This window comes from Hydra vulgaris, chromosome 11 (assembly GCF_038396675.1).
Source record: "Hydra vulgaris chromosome 11, alternate assembly HydraT2T_AEP".
Taxonomy (NCBI): Eukaryota; Metazoa; Cnidaria; class Hydrozoa; order Anthoathecata; family Hydridae; genus Hydra; species Hydra vulgaris.
This window is the reverse complement of record NC_088930.1, coordinates 13,936,430-13,956,661: the sequence shown is the minus strand read 5'-3', so window position 1 is coordinate 13,956,661 and position 20,232 is coordinate 13,936,430. Positions and strand designations below refer to the sequence as shown.

At 27.3% G+C, this 20,232-nt stretch overlaps 1 protein-coding gene across 3 annotated transcripts in view; it reads right to left on the bottom strand.

Annotated features, from left to right (window-relative positions):
• The window catches only part of LOC100200679 (coenzyme Q-binding protein COQ10 homolog B, mitochondrial), a 31,589-nt gene extending 11,578 nt beyond the window's left edge, over window positions 1–20,011 (bottom strand). For all 3 annotated transcript variants that reach the window (XM_065810184.1, XM_065810183.1, XM_065810182.1), the window contains exons 1-3: window positions 19,755–20,011; window positions 5,209–5,334; window positions 1,341–1,533 (exon numbers count right to left, since the gene is read on the bottom strand). In XM_065810184.1, the coding sequence (XP_065666256.1) occupies window positions 1,341–1,533; window positions 5,209–5,334; window positions 19,755–19,855 (420 nt within the window). In that variant the 5' untranslated portion in view covers window positions 19,856–20,011. The remainder of the gene's footprint in view (window positions 1–1,340; window positions 1,534–5,208; window positions 5,335–19,754) is intronic.
• Between the last annotated feature and the right edge of the window lie 221 nt (window positions 20,012–20,232).

The window sequence follows — 20,232 nt, the reverse complement described above, 5'->3', positions numbered from 1 at the left end:
ATTGTTCACTACATACCTCTCATGAAAACCATATATATAATCAATTGCTTAGCATCTGCTAAGGTTTATTCCACTCCTGATTCCATTCTCTACCACTACAAATCTTTTATTAACCCCTGTATGAAATACTGTTGTCATATTTGGACTGATTCTTTTAATGATGCTCTTTTTCTTCTGGACAAGGTCTAAAAATGCATTGTAATCTAGCTGGACCTGATAGATCTGCCAAACTTGAGCCTCTCTCCTGTTGTTGTAAAGTTGCATCTATTAGGTAAAAGGTTTTTCTACCAATAATATCATGGCTGTTGCTCAAAGGAGTTATCATTGCTAATTTTGTCAACTAAAAATCATTTCTGCTTGACTCGCAAAGCAAAGTATCATCCTTTTACTGTATCTGTCTATACATACTATAAAAACCTCTATTCATTTTGTTTTTTCCCCGCACTCTCAATCTGGTCTCGATTATTATTATTAAACATTTTCTAGTCTTATTTAACATTCTCTTATATATCATTATTAAACATTATTAAACATTATTATTATTATTAAACATTCTCTGTCTTAATATTCTACTGACTCATACAACCCATAACTTTTTTCATAAGTCTTCTGTCAACCGTTTCCTTGCTCTTTAACTCTATTCTTTGTTTTCTAGCATATTTTTAGCTTATTTTGGCATTTTTAATTTTTAAAATAAAAAAGCTTAATAACCAGTTTTAACTCTTTCCATCATAAAGTCTTATACTTTTCATATTTACTTTTTATATTATCTTTGACCACATTACTGGTTACATAACTGAACCCCTCCTATTTTTCATTTCACAAAAATGTTTAACTTTTGTAAACTATTAGACCATGTATAGTTATAAATATAAGGTTGGCAATGTTAAAACACACACACATATATATGTTATATTGCTTGAAACTTTGATATTTTTTTAGTGTAATTAAGACTTAGAAGCTACAGTTAGTGTAATAATGGTTTGAAGGCAAATAAGGTATAATAAAGACTTAAAAGCTACAATAAGTTCAATAAAGACTTAAATCCTACAGTAAGTGTATTAAAGACGTAAAGTTGATAATGAGTAACAGTTGTTAGCAATTTCTATCAAATTATTTTCTTTATAATTTATAACTATTAACAATTATATTTTTGTTTTTCATAAATATTTATTTCCAAATATACTTCAATTTTGGCTTCTTAAAGGTCTGTTTGTCTTTTTTTGCAGTGTATGGTATTGGTCTGATAACACATGGTCCTGACCATACTACATTTGACCTTTTGAAAAAAACCCTCTAATTTTATATTAGAACAAATATAATTCAAAAATGTATGCTACCTTAACTAAATTTGGCTTAACCAATGTCAAAACAGATGTATATTTCTCAGAAACGGGTGGAAATCCAACTTCAATATCTGCTCTTGCATGTGTATCAGTTTTCTCAAAAACTTTGGAAGCACGACACCACGGCACAAAGTACTTATAATCATCAACATTGGCTACAACATCAAACAATTGTTCTTTTGTATACCTAAAGATTAAAACAATTGTTCTTTTGTATACCTAAAGATTAAAACAACTGTTGTTTTGTTTACCTAATGATTAAAACTACTTATAATTTAAAAAATAAATTTATATTTTGTTTCATTGCTTTTGTAAAAAAATATTGTATTTATTTGTGTCATTTTTATAACAAACAATGAATGACAAAAAATGATTAATTCAGATCAGATCTGGTTCAGGATCATAATATTATTTCAGGGAGATCATGAGATTACCCTGCTAATAATAACATGTAATCCAGTAAAGCCTTTCCCATATCCTGCAGTCTTGTAGAATTTACTGGCTCTTCTTAAATCTACTTGTGGCTTTTTGCTTGTAACTGTTTCAGTTATATCCTAATGAGAATATGGTCTAAAACTCAATTTAATTGTTCTGAGGCCAAATGGTAGTAAGGTTTACCAAACTTGATGGCACCTTTCAGAGAGGCCAATTCCATCAACAACTATTAAATATCAGAATATTAACTCTATTATGCCCACAGATGGTATCCTTGTATATTCCTTTGGCATGTACTTTGCAGTAACAAATTTAGTTTAATTAGCAGGACTGAGACAGCTCTATAGCTCATTATTGATATAGTTCATATGTTGTTAATGATAAACTTAAAATAAAAAGCAATCGCCATGCAAATTGCATATAAATTTATACTCTTATCATGATATTAATATGTTTTCAAATTTTTTGTGTAAATCTTTATCAGAATTAAAATTTATCATGACTAATCAGGAAAAAAAAAAAATAATAAAAAAAAATTCAGTTGCTGACTCTCAGGTTTAGGTAAGTAAGCAACTGTGGTTAAAATTTGACCAGGACCAGGGTTGAATTTGAAAAAAATAGCCGGGGTATTTTTACATCCTAAAATATATATTTTTTAATCGAAGTTCATATTATATGTTATATATATTTAACTATGTATGTTCATATATATAAACATCATCATGATCATGATCATCATGATGACGATGATTAAATATAAACAATAGAGCATTTTTTGCACTTAACTAAAGCTCATTCATACAATATGTAACACACTCTTTTCAAGTTTTCTTACTTCTACCTCTCTACATGCTGATACTCAAACTACTTTAATCTTTTCTGATAAACCCTGTCAGATGTTTGTTAGACATTGCTTTTTCTAATCTGTCTAAGATTATAGCTCCTTTTCTTGCCTTCTTAGAGTCATACAACACATCCATCCATCTTCTCTTTCAGCAAATACTACACCATATAAATACTATTGTTTATATATATATATAAAGATATTGTATGCTAGCATTTAAATAAATAGCAAACATATATGTATTTATCCATATTATGCATGGACAAATGCGCCTCTTACATAACCTCCTGGATCCCAGCAGGTATGAAAGCTTTTATCTCTTCATGTTGGTTTATCTCTTCATGTCGGTTCTCCAGTCAAGCCACATTCAACTGAAGACACTTTTCACCTTCATGCAGTTACTCAATGTAAAAAAGTCCTGTCTGATGCTAAGTTCTGTTATTTTCAGTTTACTAAATTTTGTATCTTATCACAGATTTTAGATTATAGAGCCTTTTAGAAATTCTATAAAGGTGTCATTAACTAAAACAAGTCTAACGTTCCATCTCTAATTCATTCTTACTCCAGATTCTATTTTTTATCCCTATAAATCTCCAAACTGCTCTTGTATGATACACTATTTCCATATCTGGAGCAGATCTTTGAATGATGCCCTATCTCATTTAGACAAGGTGCAAAAATGCATTGTAAATACAATTGGACCAGCTCTTACAGCCAACCTTTAACCATTGTCACATTATCCTAATGTTGCTTCTCTTTCTCTTTTCTATAAACACTGTAATGGGTGTCATCTACTAAAGTTCATTTTTGCGTTACTCCTAATTTAATTAAGCCAAGTGCTCCAAAAACTCATTTTCATCTAGTTTTTTTCCTTGAACATAAATTTCTGGAATTTGCTCCCTTCATTTTGTTTTCCTGATTCAAATAATTTGCAATCTTTTAAGTTGCCTGTTAACCATTATCTGGCTTCTTAAACTTCTTCTTTTCTCTTTCAGCAACTTGCTCGAATATGTTAAAAAAAAATTTAATCTTATTATTATTATATTTTATATTATCTTACTATTTTTTATATTTTATATTATCTGGCCTTGAATTATATTAACCATAGTTTTTTTTTTTGCAATTAGAAATACCCTGAAGAACTCTGAGCCAAAAACTTTCTACTACACTAGATAACAAACTTTTATTTTAGTAATGTCTTTTTGTTAAAAGTGTGTTTTCTTAAACTTTTTTGCCTAAAAAAATAGAAAATAGCTAATGTTGACCAAGACAATAATATTTTTAAATATTTGCACTCTTAAAAAACTTCTCAATTTACATTAAATACAAAGCATTCTTCTATAATATTCCTGATTTTTAAGAAACCTTAAAGAATTTTTTTAAGAAAATTTTTAAATTTTTAAGAACTTTTAGAAACTTACAGAATTTTTTAAAACTTGTTAGGAGTAAATGAGAATAAAATTAAAAAAAAAAGAAAAATATGACTTAAACAAACACTTCTATTTGTGCTATTGGTGAATAAAAAAAAAACATTGCGCTTAATGCCATTTAAATTAAATAAAGTTGCACTTTTAATAACTATATTTAAAGTGCAACTATTTAATTTAAATGGCATTAAGAGATTATTTTCATCTAGTAGATGCATTTTGCTACATGTATCAACAACTTAAAATAACAAAATCAAAAAAGTATTCTATGGAAGGAAATCATAAAATATGAGGCCTATAAGACATCTTCAGCAACTTCTTCAGCAAAAGATTTTGTTTCCTGTTCATCGTAGAGCCTTAAAGCTGCATTGCATCAAACACATTTCATTGTTTATGGTTTCATAGGTGACCACAAAACTGAAAACTATGCGCAACTGATTTAGATTCTCATAAAGAATTGAGCCAAAATGAGATCCAAGATGTAACACAAAGACCGCATCCTTGACACTCTCAATATATATTAAACTTTGATATATGATCACGTTATCAAGGACAGTGTGCAACATGATAGGGGATTACATTTAGAAACTTTGTGAACGTCATTTAAATTGACTCTTTCTAGAGCATTTGCAAAGCTTTCGAGTGATTTTTTAACTTTATGTCTTATATTGTCTATTTAATGTGCAATCGTTGTTTCTTTCCTTACTGAATGAACAAAAATATGAAACTTTTCTTGCACAAATGACTACAATAAGCATAAACTTAGATAAACTAAAAGTTTGTGCATAATTTTAGTCATCTTTCCAAACTTTAGATGTAAGCAACTGAAATATAACACTTTGAATCAAAGGTCAAAAACAGTGTTATATAGTAATATTTACTTCGTGTCTTAAATCTTGGAGCTCTAAAAATGATTGGATTCAGATCAAACATTCAAAGTTGGATTCCGGTTTAAAACTTACAGGATGCTATGTTTCTTTTTTATTTTGAGTTCTGTAAACTTATTTTGAAAACATTTTTGTAGCTTTAAGGTTAGTTATTTCTTGTAATTACAATAAATAACAAAACATTTAGTTTTATAATTACAATGAATATCAAAAAATTTAGCTATTTTCAAGAAAAATTACTATACTTTATCAATCATGAAAATAATTACCCTAAAACCTTTGTTTCTGAATATTCCTTTGTCCTCGAACCTTCTGAAAAACCAAAAAAATTTCTTTTTTGAATACTTTGTTGTGATTTAATCAATTTATCGCATATCTTGACATGGCAATAACACCTAAAATCAATATAGCATTATATAAACCAAACTGTTCCAAGGTCACTGATTGGGCAGAACCTCATATTTAAAACCACAATAAACAATTTTTTAAATAACTTAAAAAACTTAAAGTTTTTGTTTTAGGCCTATTCCCTTCCCTTAAAAAATTTCAGCATAACACAAAACAGCATTAATGATGTCTTGCTAACATACAAACAAGCATTCATACATTGACTGAAGAATTGGGTTGGGGTAGCAATATAAGTTTTCATTATTCTTTGCTTTTTCTTCTTTTTCTGAAAATTTAAAACATTTTAAGAATTAAAGTCCACAAAATATAGTAGAAAATCGTGTTCTTAAATTTATATTATTGGTTATATATATATATATATATATAAATCTATGCACAAAAGTTTAATTGAGATTATATGTTTATTTTTTCGGATATAGATTATATGTTTATTTTTTTTGTCTTTTGCTATTTATGTTTGTATCAATAAAATAGACAAAACTAAATATTCACACATACTAGACTACTTCAAAATATTAACACATACCGGACTACTCGTATTCTTTTTAATATTAAATTTTTAAATAAAATCAATGTATTTTTTAATTTAAATTAGCAAATAACTAACATTCAATTTACCTGCTAAAGTTAATTTTCTTAAAATTATGCGCAAGCATAATTTTAAGAAAATTAACTTTAGCAGGTAAATTGAATGTTAGTTATTGCGCATTTTCATCACTTAAAAAAAGAAGTATGATAATATCTAGGGATTGCAATCCAGCACACGTTTCAATTCCACGGATTCGCGCGGGAATTTTTAATTTCTGTGCGGATCCTGCGAGGGATTGGTAGATTTCTTATGCACATTATAAAAGGCAAAATGACAATTGTATTTTTCTTTCAAGTATTTCAGAAAAAATATACTCAACTTATTAAATTGATAAGATGAGGTAAAAAAAGCAAAAAAACACAATTCATTTGTAAATCAATATAATTCTTAACATTTAATGAACAAAAAGATAAGCCAAAATACGTAGAATATCTTTTAGCTTTACATAGAACATCTATTAGCTTTATTTTATTTTTTAAAATATCAAATATGAGAAAATCATTGTAAGAAATTTCTCTTAAGAAACAGACCCTACTCAAAGTGTCATCACTTAATCTACTCCTCAAAAGACTGCATATATAATCAGCAGCTGAAAAAGCTCGCTTGGCCTCTTCGCTTGTTGGTGGTATGGTCATCAAGTAACTATGTGCTATATTTTGAAACTTGCCTCTAAGTCTGTTACTTTCATAAGCAGACATTTCCTGCTTCAATAATTTAACAAAGTCTAAAGAATCTAAATTTGTTATCTCTTTCTGTATTTGATTTTCCAATTCTTTTTTGAGCGATAGAATTGTAGGAGTAAGTATTTGGGAATTGTTAATAGAATCTACAGCTACTTTTTCTTCGAGTACATTTTCTTCATCTTTATTTCTTTCAATTGTATTTCTTCAATAGTAACTCTTATCAATATTTTTTTTACTTCTTGACTAGTACTTTAATATTTTTTTTACTTCTTGACTAATACTTTTTTTTTTTTTTACTTCTTGAATAGTACTTTTTGGCATTGAAAAAGTATTTTCATTTTTTTAAATTTCTTGTTCATATTTTTTAGGATTTTGTAAGTAAACATATAGTCTATTTAAAATTCTTAATACGATGTTGTGTAAACCTCTCACAAAGTGCCGTGGCTAAATCTATGCTCAAAAGTGATGATTGCTTTTTTAATTTATCTAACATAAATTGAAAAGTTGTTTCCGCAGTGAGAGGGTTCGATTCTCTTACTGCGGAAATAACTTATTACTTAGCGGTAGTGGTGTAGTGGTAAGGCGCTCGCTTCATAAGCGAGAGGTTCCGAGCTCGATCCCCACCACGTCCCTGGTAGTACCGCGCTCAACTTGTTTCTCTGCGCAGCGGCCTTGTTCGTCGAGGTTCGTGTTTCGTGGTTATAGAGTTGAGAGAGGGTTATAACCACCATTAAGTAGCCTCCTCATCTGTAGTGGCCTTCTTGGCCTTGAGGAGGTGAATAACAAAAAAAAAAAAAAAAAAAACTTATTGTGGTATAATAAAATGTAATGCATATCTTTTTTTGTCAAAAAAGCAAGAAATTTTTAATTTTTAAGCAAAGATATTGTAAACAGCAACTTTTTAGAATATTATACATAAGTGATATTAGTTAATATATTTTAACTATTTAATAGTTTACCTTTATAAAAAAAAATACTCAGCCAAGATCATTATTTATAATATGTACAAAAACTGGTCTTAAAATAACGAGGTAAGTTTTAAACATATAATACTTTTATTTTGTACAAGTAGTGTCATATATCGTATGATCAAAATAATTTTGTCCACCATAAGTCTAATATTCGGCCCACTGTGCATTGTGGCAAAATTGTGTAATAAAATGTTATCAGTGATAACAAATAATAATAATTAATGTTTAATTATACTTACCTATCAAAATAAATAACTTAATTAATAACTTGAAATGTGATAACTTATCACAATTAAAATAAAACTAAAAACAAATATCTGTGTCACAGTCAAATTGATAATTTTTCTTTTATAGAGAAAAATGGTTTCATAAGTGTGGAATTACTTTGATAAAGTTGTGGTAAATGATAAGAAATACGGAGATTGCAAAAAAAGCAATAAAAGAATCGCTTGTCCAGGAAGCAGCACAAACGACCTAATTGGTCACGTCAAAAGTTGCAAGAAAATAGATTTAAAACCATCCAGTTCCAGACCAGTTTTGATTAAGATGTCATTAAACTATTTTCTTGCCAAGTTGACAGCTCTTGATGGATATTCGATTTAGTCCATAATTTAATCTGAAACACTAAGAATGCTTTGAAAATTATGGGCATAGTTTGCCTAAGTCAGCATCCACAATTTCAGAAAAAATTAAGATGTTTCAAGCTTAAGCCAAATGTTTAATGATCGCTGAATTGGCTGCATTAAAAGCAAAAGGAGAATAATTTGGACTAACAGATGACAAATGGTGTGGCAATAGAGGTAGAAGATACTACAATTTAAATGTTCATCACGACCAAACATATTTTTTAGGAATGGTGAGATTGCCATCTCCTAGTTCTGTTGATACATTAAACATTTTAATAATGCAAAAATTAAAAAAAATCGGTATAGATGATGAAGATATTGCAGGGAAAACTACAGATGGCTGTAGGTGGATGGTAAAATTGAGTACCATATTTAAGTTTCCACATCAAATCTATCAGAATCATTCAATTCATTTGAGCGTTTGTGATTTGATATACGCTAAAAAAGATTGTCGCGAAATAGTGAACAAAGAAACTGAATCGGATATTGAAACAGAAACGGAAACTGATGGAGAGACTGAAGGAGAGTTTTTTATTGATTATTCGGAGAATGAGATTGAAAATATGAAGAAAATGTTAAAAAAAGTCTACAGAAACTTTGAATACTAATTAAGTTTGTGAAATATTCATCGTTTTGATATGAAGTTCTTAAAAGAATAATACACAAAATTTATGAATCTTCGCATAACAAAGTACTGTTGTTTGTGTGTTTTTCAGATGATCAAAAGATTTTTGGATTGCTTAGAAAAAAAAACACTTGAGGAACTAAACTGCTTAAACATGTCAGATGAAATTGACTTGGATTTCTTAAAATTGCTGTTTGACTTATTGGAGTCATTGCTGATGCTGCAGTTAGCTTGGAAAAACCAAATACAACAATTTTGGAGTGTGACATTATGGAAACAATAGTAAGGAAATTAAAGGTTGTAGAAACTGACATCAGTTCTAATTTTGCAGAGGCGTTAATCTCCAGATAGGAAAATCGTAAAAACATTATGTTGGTATCATTGAGTCGCTATTTGCACAACCTCAATTTTTTTTTAAATTAAAACCACATATTTTTTTACGCTTCCAAAAAAAGATATTTAAGTTTATGCTGCAAAATTATTTGATCAACTATTTGCAACAAAAGAAAATAGTCTTCAAACAAAATAAGATGATCGTGCTAAAAGCAAACAAACTTTTTTTGTCGAAATTCAAAAAGTTTTATATCAAAATCAATCAACAGCTAAAAAGACCTTCACCGATCAGTTAAAAGAATATAAAGTAACTGCTGTGAAATCAGAAGCAGTTTTGAAATTTGTACTAGCCATCCACAGAATTCAAGCAACTTCCTCGGAAGCAGAAAGAGTTTTCTCCTTGTCTTCTAGATTTGTCACAAAGTTTCGTAGTTTGCTTTTTGATGAAATGATAGATGTTTTCATCTTTTTAAAATATTATTTTAAAAGATCTTCAGAATAAACACCTTTTTTTTAATTTTTTTTAATTTTTACTATAGGTACCCCAAGAAGTCTTTATTACAGAGCACCGAGGAAGGGCATTTAACTGAAAGTTTACGCCTTCTTCCTTACTGATGCCGGTTAGAAAGCCATTTATTAGATAAAATTTGTGCGTTAAGAGATTGTGATAAAAAAATATTCAAGTACTAAGAAATATAAAAATAAAAATTTTTAAAAAATTTATTATGAATTATAAATCGAAATTTATAAAATTAAAAAAATAAAAATACAAGAACAATGTTTAATTATCAACTAGATAGTTTAATTTTTTAATTTATAACAAAGTATTATAGGAGCTCCGATTTTTTCTCAACTCCGACTCCGTTTTTTCTCGACTTTGGACCCTTTGTTTTTGACAGGAGAGTTTTTAAATGTTTTCACAACCTTTCTCACTTTTTTCATGAGATCTTTGTAATTGCTAACCAATTCAGCAGATGGTCTGTCCAAAATTATTGTCAAACCATATTCTTTATTTATAACTTCATCATCATCAGTGTTACTATATTCATCTTCTTCTTCACAATTTTCATATGTAGTAAACAATTCTTTGACTTCTCTGTTGTTTTTCTTGTATAAGATATCAACAACTGCAAGTTGTATTCCATGAGCATAACTCAATTAGCTCTTGATAGCAAGACATCATTTTATCGACTTTCACCATCACACTTGCTCCATCAGTGGTCATGGCAATAATGTCTTTTTGGAGGTCAATATTGAAGTTATTTAGCCTTCCTGCAACTAACTCGACGCAATATTCTGCATTACACGATCCATGGATTCGAATCAATCCAAGATTAAAGTGTTTTGCCTCCATATGTACATTTAAGTTTAAGTATCTATGACTATTTTGTGATGTCAATTCATCAAACATTATTGAAAACTTTTGATTTTGCTTTTTTAGTGATATGAATTTTTGCATTATATTAGGTTTTACAGAATCTGAGAATTTAACTACCATCGATCTTATAGTATTAGGTGAAGTAGAGATCCAGAAACCACTCCTTGAAAACATATACCGCAAATCTGAAGATGTGCAAAAACTATTAAATGTAAAGCCATTTTTAGCAACCATGCGTGATACCATTTTTTTCATAGAAATTTCTTTTACGAAAAATGTGTCAATTGTTCTGACCTTTCTCGATAGAATTACTTCTTCGTCTTCGCAGTCGAAGTATATTTTAGGCTCTAGTTCAACTGATTCATGCTGTTTTGAAGTTAAAGTGTAAAAAAGTAAAACGTTTAATTTTAAATTGGTGCCATGTTTAGCTTTTATATGGATTAATAACCCTTTAGTTGGTCTTTGACTAATTTTTAAAATAGCCGAACATAACATGCACTTCGCATTTTATTCTTTATCACTTTTTTTTTAAATAACTCCATATAGTTTCAATTTGCGACATGCTTAGTTGGTACTTTTGTTTTAAAATCTTGATGTAAATAATTTAAAGAAAAAGATTTTGTTTTTTATTTAAATTTTTTTTGAAAAAGTTTTACAAAGTTTATTTTTTATTATTATGCACGCACGTTTTCAATTTCTCGTTTTCAACATACTCATTAACAAAAATTTCAACATCCTCATTAGCGAAAGTTTCAATATTATCATTAACTAAACAAAAAAAAATTTAAACGAGTTCAACTAATGTTTTGCTAAATAATTGTTTATTTTTGAATGATTTTTTTATATTTATAGCTAAGAAAAATATTTTAATCGCTGAAGATATATATATATATATATATATATATATATATATATATATATATATATATATATATATATATATATATATATATATATATATATATTAGAAGGAAAAATAAAAATGTTGACAAACTTAGACGGTTTCTAATAAATTGCTATTACTTATTTAATATATAACACATCGTTTCTCAGACAGTTAACAAAACATTTCAAGTAATCCTGACTCAGTATTGTCGTATCTGCATATAGTATAGAAGTTTCTCAGTATACACTTCATTGTGCATTGTATGACTAGTAAATTTTTTAATGGATTTGTTTCGCAAATACATTAAACACTTTTAATTTGATATCTTTTTTGTCTTTTTTGTTTAAAAGAATTGACTTGTTTTGTTTAGCAATAATTTCAAAATCCCGCAAATCCCGTGGATCCTGCAGTAGTTTTTGTGGGATCTCGCATGCACTAAATTAATGCGGGATTGCAATCCCTAAGAATATCTAATTAACTTAATGTTGATTTTTTTTTTTAATATCAAAACAAACATTTACAATATTAAAAAAAATTTAATACTATATACTTTAATTTTAACACTTACATACTAAATTTAACACTTTACTAAAAAAAATGGTTTTATGAATGCTATTGAAAAATGAAAGCGTTGCTTGTCTCTTTTTATTCACTTTTATTAAGACAGGTTGACTTTTGATGCTTCTATTACAATTCAATAATAGAATAGAAAAAAAAATTAGTAATTGCGCAATTGATAATTTAAAATTTATTTAAAAATAATTCATTTATAGCAATAGCTTCACATTTGCAGGAAAAAGCTACGAAAAAAATAAATGAAAAGAAAATGAAAAAAAAAGTACAGTTAGTAGAGAAAATATTTTTAGTTACAAAATATTACATACAAAAATTTTAAATAATAATTTTATCTCTGAGTTTAATGAGCAGAGATATAAAATATTTTTTTTTATCTTTGCACTTTTGAAAAACTAAAAATTTTTTACTAGTTAAACTTGATACTCAATACTAAGTAAACAATTGTTTTATGAAACACTACTACATAAATTACCAGTATTACATAAAGCGAGATTTTAATAAACATATTTTTTTAAGAATCCTATTATAGAAAATTTTAAATCTATCTATAAATCATTCATTCATTTATGACATTTGCAGCAAAAACTTACAAGAAAATAAATAAAAAGATTTTAAAAAGAAAAAAAAATAGAGACATTTAAAAGCAAAATTGTTCCCACTTAAATACAGCCATTATTATATATTTCTATAATATTTTAAAAATAATATAATAAATATTTTTATTAAAACAATAGTAAAATATGAACTTTAATCATTCATGAAAAAGGGGTTTTTAAGTGATGCAATTAAGTAAAGCAAAAATATATATATATATATATATATATATATATATATATATATATATATATATATATATATATATATATATATATATATATATATATATATATATATATATATAGTTTATGTCACAAATTTGTCAACAAAGCAAATTAAAGTAGCATGTTGTAAACAATAATACTATTTTATACACTTATTCAAAATTTATACGATTTTATGAAAGTTAAGTATAAGCATTTTTTCGAATTACCAGAAAAGCCTCGTAAGAAAGAAAAAATAATACAAAGCATAATAATACACATAATGTAAATTTGATTATATACAGCATGGAAAATAATGACCGGTCAACAACTATCTGAAATCACTAATTTTTGAGTTTGAAATTGAAATAAATTGCTATTTTGATCCCCCAAAATGAATTCTTGCCGGTCATTATTGAACAGTTGAAAAAAAATTACAGTTTTGAACTGTAATTTTTTTTCAAATAACAAAAATTACAGTTTTGAACTGTAATTTTTTTTCAAATAACAAAAATTACAGTTTTGAACTGTAATTTTTTTAACTATTCAATAATGACCGGCAAGAATTCATTTTGGGGGGTCAAAATAGCAATTTATTTCAATTTCAAATTCAAAAATTAGTCATTTCAGATAGTTGTTGACTGGTTGTTATTTTCCATGCTGTATATAATCAAATTTACATTATGTGTATTATTATGCTTTGTATTATTTTTTCTTTCTCATATATTAATACAATTATACCTCTTTTGAGCCAACATCTGGTTATTAATTACAATTAAAAAAAAAAAAGAATACAAAGATTTATGAAACCTGATAGACTAGACATAGATCTTAACACACCAAATGCAGCATGAACATAAACTCATTGGTTTGAAACATTTAACAACTTTATAAGTACAGTTACTTATAATGAAATAAAACCAAATCTACTAATCAATCATATTGAACCTAATGTGTATGAATATGCTTAAGAGTATAAAGTGTTTTAGCGAACAACAAGTAAACCTGACTCTACTTATATAAAACTAAAGAATGAAATATTTACCAGATATTTTAGCTATATGTAAGCAAAAAACTGGTGAAATAATAGACCAATTCCTAAATGAGCTAAAGAACTTATCTTAAGACTGTTAGTGCTGTTAGCGTAGAGTAGTTAAGTTAAGTGCTATTAGCGCAGAGCAGTACAAATCTAAAATGATTTGTGATGCTTTTATAAATGGCTTGCTTTCTAAGATTATACACCAAAATTTATTAGATAACTAGATATTACAGATATTTACATTAGCCTTTGACCAAACAAGATCTTTAGATGTGGCCAAACTAAATTCAAATTACATTACTCAATCAACTATACCTATCTTCACTAACACTGCATCTTGTCAGGAAATAAATTCATCTCTACAAAAACCAACTACAAGTAATGCCATTATTTATACCAGCAATCAAGCAGCTGCTGCAGTAAAAGCAAAACAACAGTATTGACTCCATAGAAACATACAACATCCACATACCAAATGTCCTGCTTATGAAGCTACCTGTCATAAGTGTAAAAAGGTGGGTCAATTTGCAAAACTTTATTTACCTTCTAATTTCTCAGCAGCCATCCCTAAAATTGAGGATATTTTTTCTTATCCACCATCTCAGTTGATTCTTTCTTCCAAGTCAAAGCCACAAAATTACTATTAATGATAAATATAGAGCAGAAGTCTTGATCAATAGTATAAGTACAAGAAAAAGTTTCATTAATAATAAACTAGTAACCTAACTCAATTCATAAGTCTGTAGTGAAAAGAATTTTATTGGAATGGCATCAGCTTCTTTGTCAGCAAATGGATATTTTCGAGAGTTGCATGAAAGCATTACCATTAAATATGGTGGAAAAAGAAAATCTATAACTTTTGCAGTACTTGCAACAATGAAAACTGAGCCTTCAGAATTGTTTGCTAATCTCACCAAAAATTGCAGACCTATTGCTACTAAATCTAAACATTATTCTCAAAGAGATAGAGAATTTATTAAATCTAAAAAATCTGAAACCCATTGTTTGAAAAAGGAATAATAGAATCAAGTAATTTATCTCTACACCCTCAAGTTTTAATAGTAGATGAAAAGACTAAATGTCATATGGTAGTCAATTATTCTGAAACTGTTGATAAGCATACCCAGTTAGATACATATCCTTTACCTAAAATTAAAGTGATGGTGAGCATGATTTCTAAACTCAAAGTTTATAGTACTCAAGATTTTTGTTCTATTTACTATTAAATAACTTTATCAAAAAGCGATCAACCATATATTGCTTTTAAAGCTGAAAATAAACTGTAGCGATATACAAGAATACCTCTTGGAATTACCAATGGATCAGCATTGTTTCAACTCAAAATAGACAACTTTGCTAAGGCCTATGAACTAATAGATTGCTTCCCATTTATTGATAACATTTCTGTATATGCTAATAGCCAGAAAAAGCATGATGAAAACTTGGCTAAACTCAGAATAGCTGTCAAGGATGCTGGAATTACATTTAATGAGGAGAAATGTGTATTTTCAACTAATGAGAATATTCATTATACTATAAAGAATATTGCTTCAGATTTTGCCATATCAGCCACACTCAACCAAGGAAGAAGGCCTATTGTCTTCTGTTCATGTACTCTTCAAAAAACCAAACAAAACCTTTCATCAATGGAGAAAGAAGCTCAAACAATATATGAAGCTATAATAAACATTAGCAGGCCTTGATAAGAAGCATTACGCAGCTCGCATTTTGCCTGTGAAAAGGCGATTTGCCTACGCGTTCAACAGTTTTCAACAGTTACGCAAAAACTTTTATCTTTTAGAATATTTAAATTATCTTTTGATATCGTTTACGTGGCGTTTATTTAGAAGAAATAAAGTCGTAAGTAAAACCATTTAACCACAATTGTAAACTAATAGATTTTTTTTGTTAAAGAAACAGTTTGTTTAATAATTGTTTTGTTATTGCTAAAAATTAGTTTAAAAAAATAAAATGTTTTAAGTTTTATCTTAAGGAACTAAATATATAAATTCCTTTTAAATATAAAAATTATTTTTTTTCATAATAGTTTAAAAAATGTACAATTTATTTTGATGTAAATATTTTATTAATAAGATATTTTGTTTATTGTTAATTCAATAACGTAAAGTTTTAATGACGTTTGTTTAATTTATGAAAATAAATTACGATCACGAATATTTTATCGGTAACTGATAAAACTCTTTATTGTCTAAAAACACTATTAAAAAGAGTTAAGAAAAAATTTATTAACAGTTAATAAAATAACCAAAAACCAACTGTAAAATTATGAGAAAATAAACAAATAATATGTTAGGTTTACGAAAAAAGTATTTTTTTCAAAATAAAATTTGGTTCATATTTGAAAAAAATAATAAAAATGATTTTTCAAATAGGAACTTTGATTTTATTTGTAACTTTTGTTATAGTGAGAAAAAAAAACTGTATGTATGATTTTAAACGTGTTAATAAAATAACTTTAATTACAATGCAGTACTTAAAAACTAGTGACACAATATAACTTCTAACAATACAAAATATATTTGCTGAGTTGAGTTACTTTGAAATACGTTACCCGTTTTCATTATGCAGCGAAATCTCGTAACAAGGCCTGGATTAGCGACATTTTCTTTTGGGTCAACATATCATTTTTACCACAGGTCAAGGTTCTGTAATACCTAATTATAACTATAAATCAAAAAGTAAAATAAAGAATAATAAGATAAAAAGTCTTGTCTCCATATTTGTATGTTATTTATTATCATCCAGGGAATACAATGGTCCAAATACATTTACTTGTGTTCAGTGTCAGCAATAATTTTAAAATTACTACATGATTTGCATGCTGCACTTAGCCATCCTAAAATTACTAGCCTATATAATTTTCTTCTGTCAAGAAACCTACCTTATTCAATCTAAGCTGTGAGACAAATATGCAGAGATTGTAGAATATGCAATCAATTAAAAGCAAAGTATTATCATCCAAATACTATGCACTTAAATATGTATATCCATAGATTTTAAAGGACCATTACCTTCTTTAACTCCTGAACAATGTGTTTATTGATTTAAATGAATACTCACATCTTTCTTTTGCCTATCTGGTAAAAGATGACAATTCAGACAATAATTAACTGTTCAGCTGATCTATTTTTCGTATTTGATATGTTTAGCTATGTTAACTCAGATCTTGGATCATCTTTAATTTCTTCTGAATTAAAACAGTGATTTTTCACAAAAGGTGTTGTGACTGCAATAACTTGTTACTGCCACAATAACTTGTTACAGCCCAACTGGAAATGGACAAAAAATAAAAATTTGCGCAAAAGTGTTCAAATTTTTATTCACGTAATACTGAGCAATTACTTCAAAAATACTGAGTAAAATTGCTCCTTTATATTCACCCAGTTTTGGTTTAAAAAAAATTTCTTAAAATTTTGATAGGATTAATTTATAAATTAGCTGCACTTAAGGGCAAAAGGTTTAACTAAATTTAAAAAATAATAACTTTCACTACGATTTTGTTTTAATTTTTCTTCTAAAGTTCAAGTTATTGGAAGAATATTAACCACAGGAACAGTTAAAATGGTTCAACTTAGTGAATGTTTGAGCTAACAGGGGTTTGAGTTATTTAGAGATTTTTATGAAAAAGTATTAGTGAAGGTTCAAGGGGAACTTAAAGGTGCTTCAAGTTACTGGAAGTTCAAGCTATCTGGGGTTGAAGATATTGGGACTTCACTCTATCATTATATATATATAATATATCAATATATGTATAATAAAATTTACATTATGCATCATATTGTGCTATGTTTTATTTTTTCTTTCTTATATATACTAAAACATTTATAGCTCTTTTATAGCCTTTTATATCCATTTATAGCCTACATAATATCTGGTTATTCATTACAATAACAGACTTTATTGAGGCATCTTTTTGACAACAATCTAATTTGTAAAAAGAAATACAAATTTGTTATAAGAAAAGGATGCACAACCAATTTGCTAGAGTATTTTGATTTTATCACACAAGAACTTTCTTGTGAAAGGTTATATATTAAATTAGAGAAATGGAATCTAAGAGCGGCCGTGGCAAAATAGTTAGAGTGCTTGCTTTGTAAGTAGGAGATCTAGGTTCGAAATGAGCTTTAAACATATTTTCGCATCACGGTAAGGAAGGAGGCGTGAACTTCCTGGTCAAATGCACTTCTGTGGTGCTCTGTGACAAGACTGTTAGGTCTTCTTAGAGCACCTAAATAACAAAAAAATAAAAATAAAAAAACAAAAAAAAACATAGGTTACTGGTGTGGAGAATTTTTGTATAATCAAGAACAAAGAGTGATATTGGGCCATACATATTGAAACAGAAGAAAGTATTTAGTGTAGTGCCTTTACTAGGACCATTATTGTTTGCATTATTCATTAATGATTTGAGAAGCAAACTTTTTGAACATTTTAATGTGCTTAAGAAATAAAATTGATTGCAAAAATAAAGAGTCAATTTCTTAATGAAGTATTTTAAAACAATCTAAACCATTCTGGAAAACAAGTGACTTGAATTTCAAAATTTTAATTAAAAAATAAATAAAGGTTATTGAAACAAGAAAAATTAGACAATTGTATGATGGCTGAATATATGATGGCTGATATCAATACAGATACTAAAACAATTTTAGCAAAAACAAATAACAAAATACTGATAATATCAGATGATTTAAAATGAGAACAGCATACTATTATGACCATTGAAAAAGTAAAAAAAAAAAAATTATTTTAATAAAACACAGTTTTAAACATTTTAAGGTTCATTCATCTCAAATACAAATCCAAGAAACTACTTAACACATCTGTTTCAGTCTAGAATCTATACTACAAAAATGGTGTAAAACTGATTGCATAATTACAGCTAAGAGCAACAAGATTTAAAATCCAAGGGGTCTGGAATACAAAGAAAGACTCAAGACAATTAAATTGATAACATTAGATTTTAGGCATCATTAGACCAAGATGATTCAATATTTTAAATTTAAAAAAATAACTTTACAAAAAAGAATGGTGGCATCATAATGAAAAAGTGATAAGGAAAACTATTTCATAAACATGAGGGCATAAACAAAAAATCTTATGAAAAAGATGTATAAAATTTAATCAAATAAATTCAACATATTTTATAAAATTTATACTATATGATAAACTCATTAAATTGATTAATATATTGCATAAACAACTATTTTATAGGAATTTAAGTAAGGACTTGAAGTTAGTAGAAAGTTAAGTAAGGACTTGACTTAAAATAAAAATTTAACCCAAATTTTTATAGTATCTTCTTTTTAAACCTTAATTCTTTAACTTCATCCACTGAAAAACTATGTAACTGAAAAAATTTATTAGGCTATTGAAAAACCAACTCCATGAAAAAAAGAAAAAAAAAAGATAAAATGAATCCCTTCATTCAAAATTTTAATTTCAAATTGATTTTTTGAATTGAATATTAAATTTACATTTTAACTTAGTAACCACTAAAAGACCAGTATGCTGAAAAAAAAGAGTCCAAGTCAAAACTGATTTTTCAGAGCATTTCAAATAGCACTCTGAAAACTAAAGCTGCTTACTTAAAAATAAGTACAATTATCTACATTTATCAAGTAAAATCTCCATATGTTACATAAACTATCCCAAACATTCTTTAACGAGCTGAAGAATTAACATTAGACCACTTCATATAATTTTGATTTCAATAATTAATCTCAAACATTTATTGTTGTAAAGTTGTAGAGACTTAAATAAAACAATGTGACGTTTCAAAATAAAATTTCACATATATTTGAATAAGTATTACTAAATTATGCAAGTAACTTAATAAAATAATAGCTATATCCAATTTAGTCAAAAAAAATGTCCTACCTGAAAAGGTTTGTATTCCAGGATAAAAAAAATTTGGAACCGTATAACAGCATAGGTTTTTGAATTATTCTTTTTGTTGTCATTGCAATTGTCATTTTCATAAAAAATTATTTTTGAGAAAGTTTAGTCCTTAGGCATACTTCAGTAAACAAAGCTTTATTTATTGTATCTACTTATCCATAAATTACACTTATCATAAAGTAAAAAAAAACTTTATTTGTTTATAACGGAGTCTTTAATATCCGGTACACTAAGTTAAAAAAGTTGATACAACTTAGTGTACCGGACATATTAAACAGGAGATATGAACATAATCCGTTGATTAAAATATACTTTAAGAAGGTTGTGCAAAAGTGAGACATTGTCAAATGGTTTTTTAGTAAGAGGTCTTTTTTCTCAGGTTTTGAGAATTAAAAGAAAAAATACATAATCCAATTCAAAAAACATTATTTACTAAACAATAGTTTTATTAAATTTT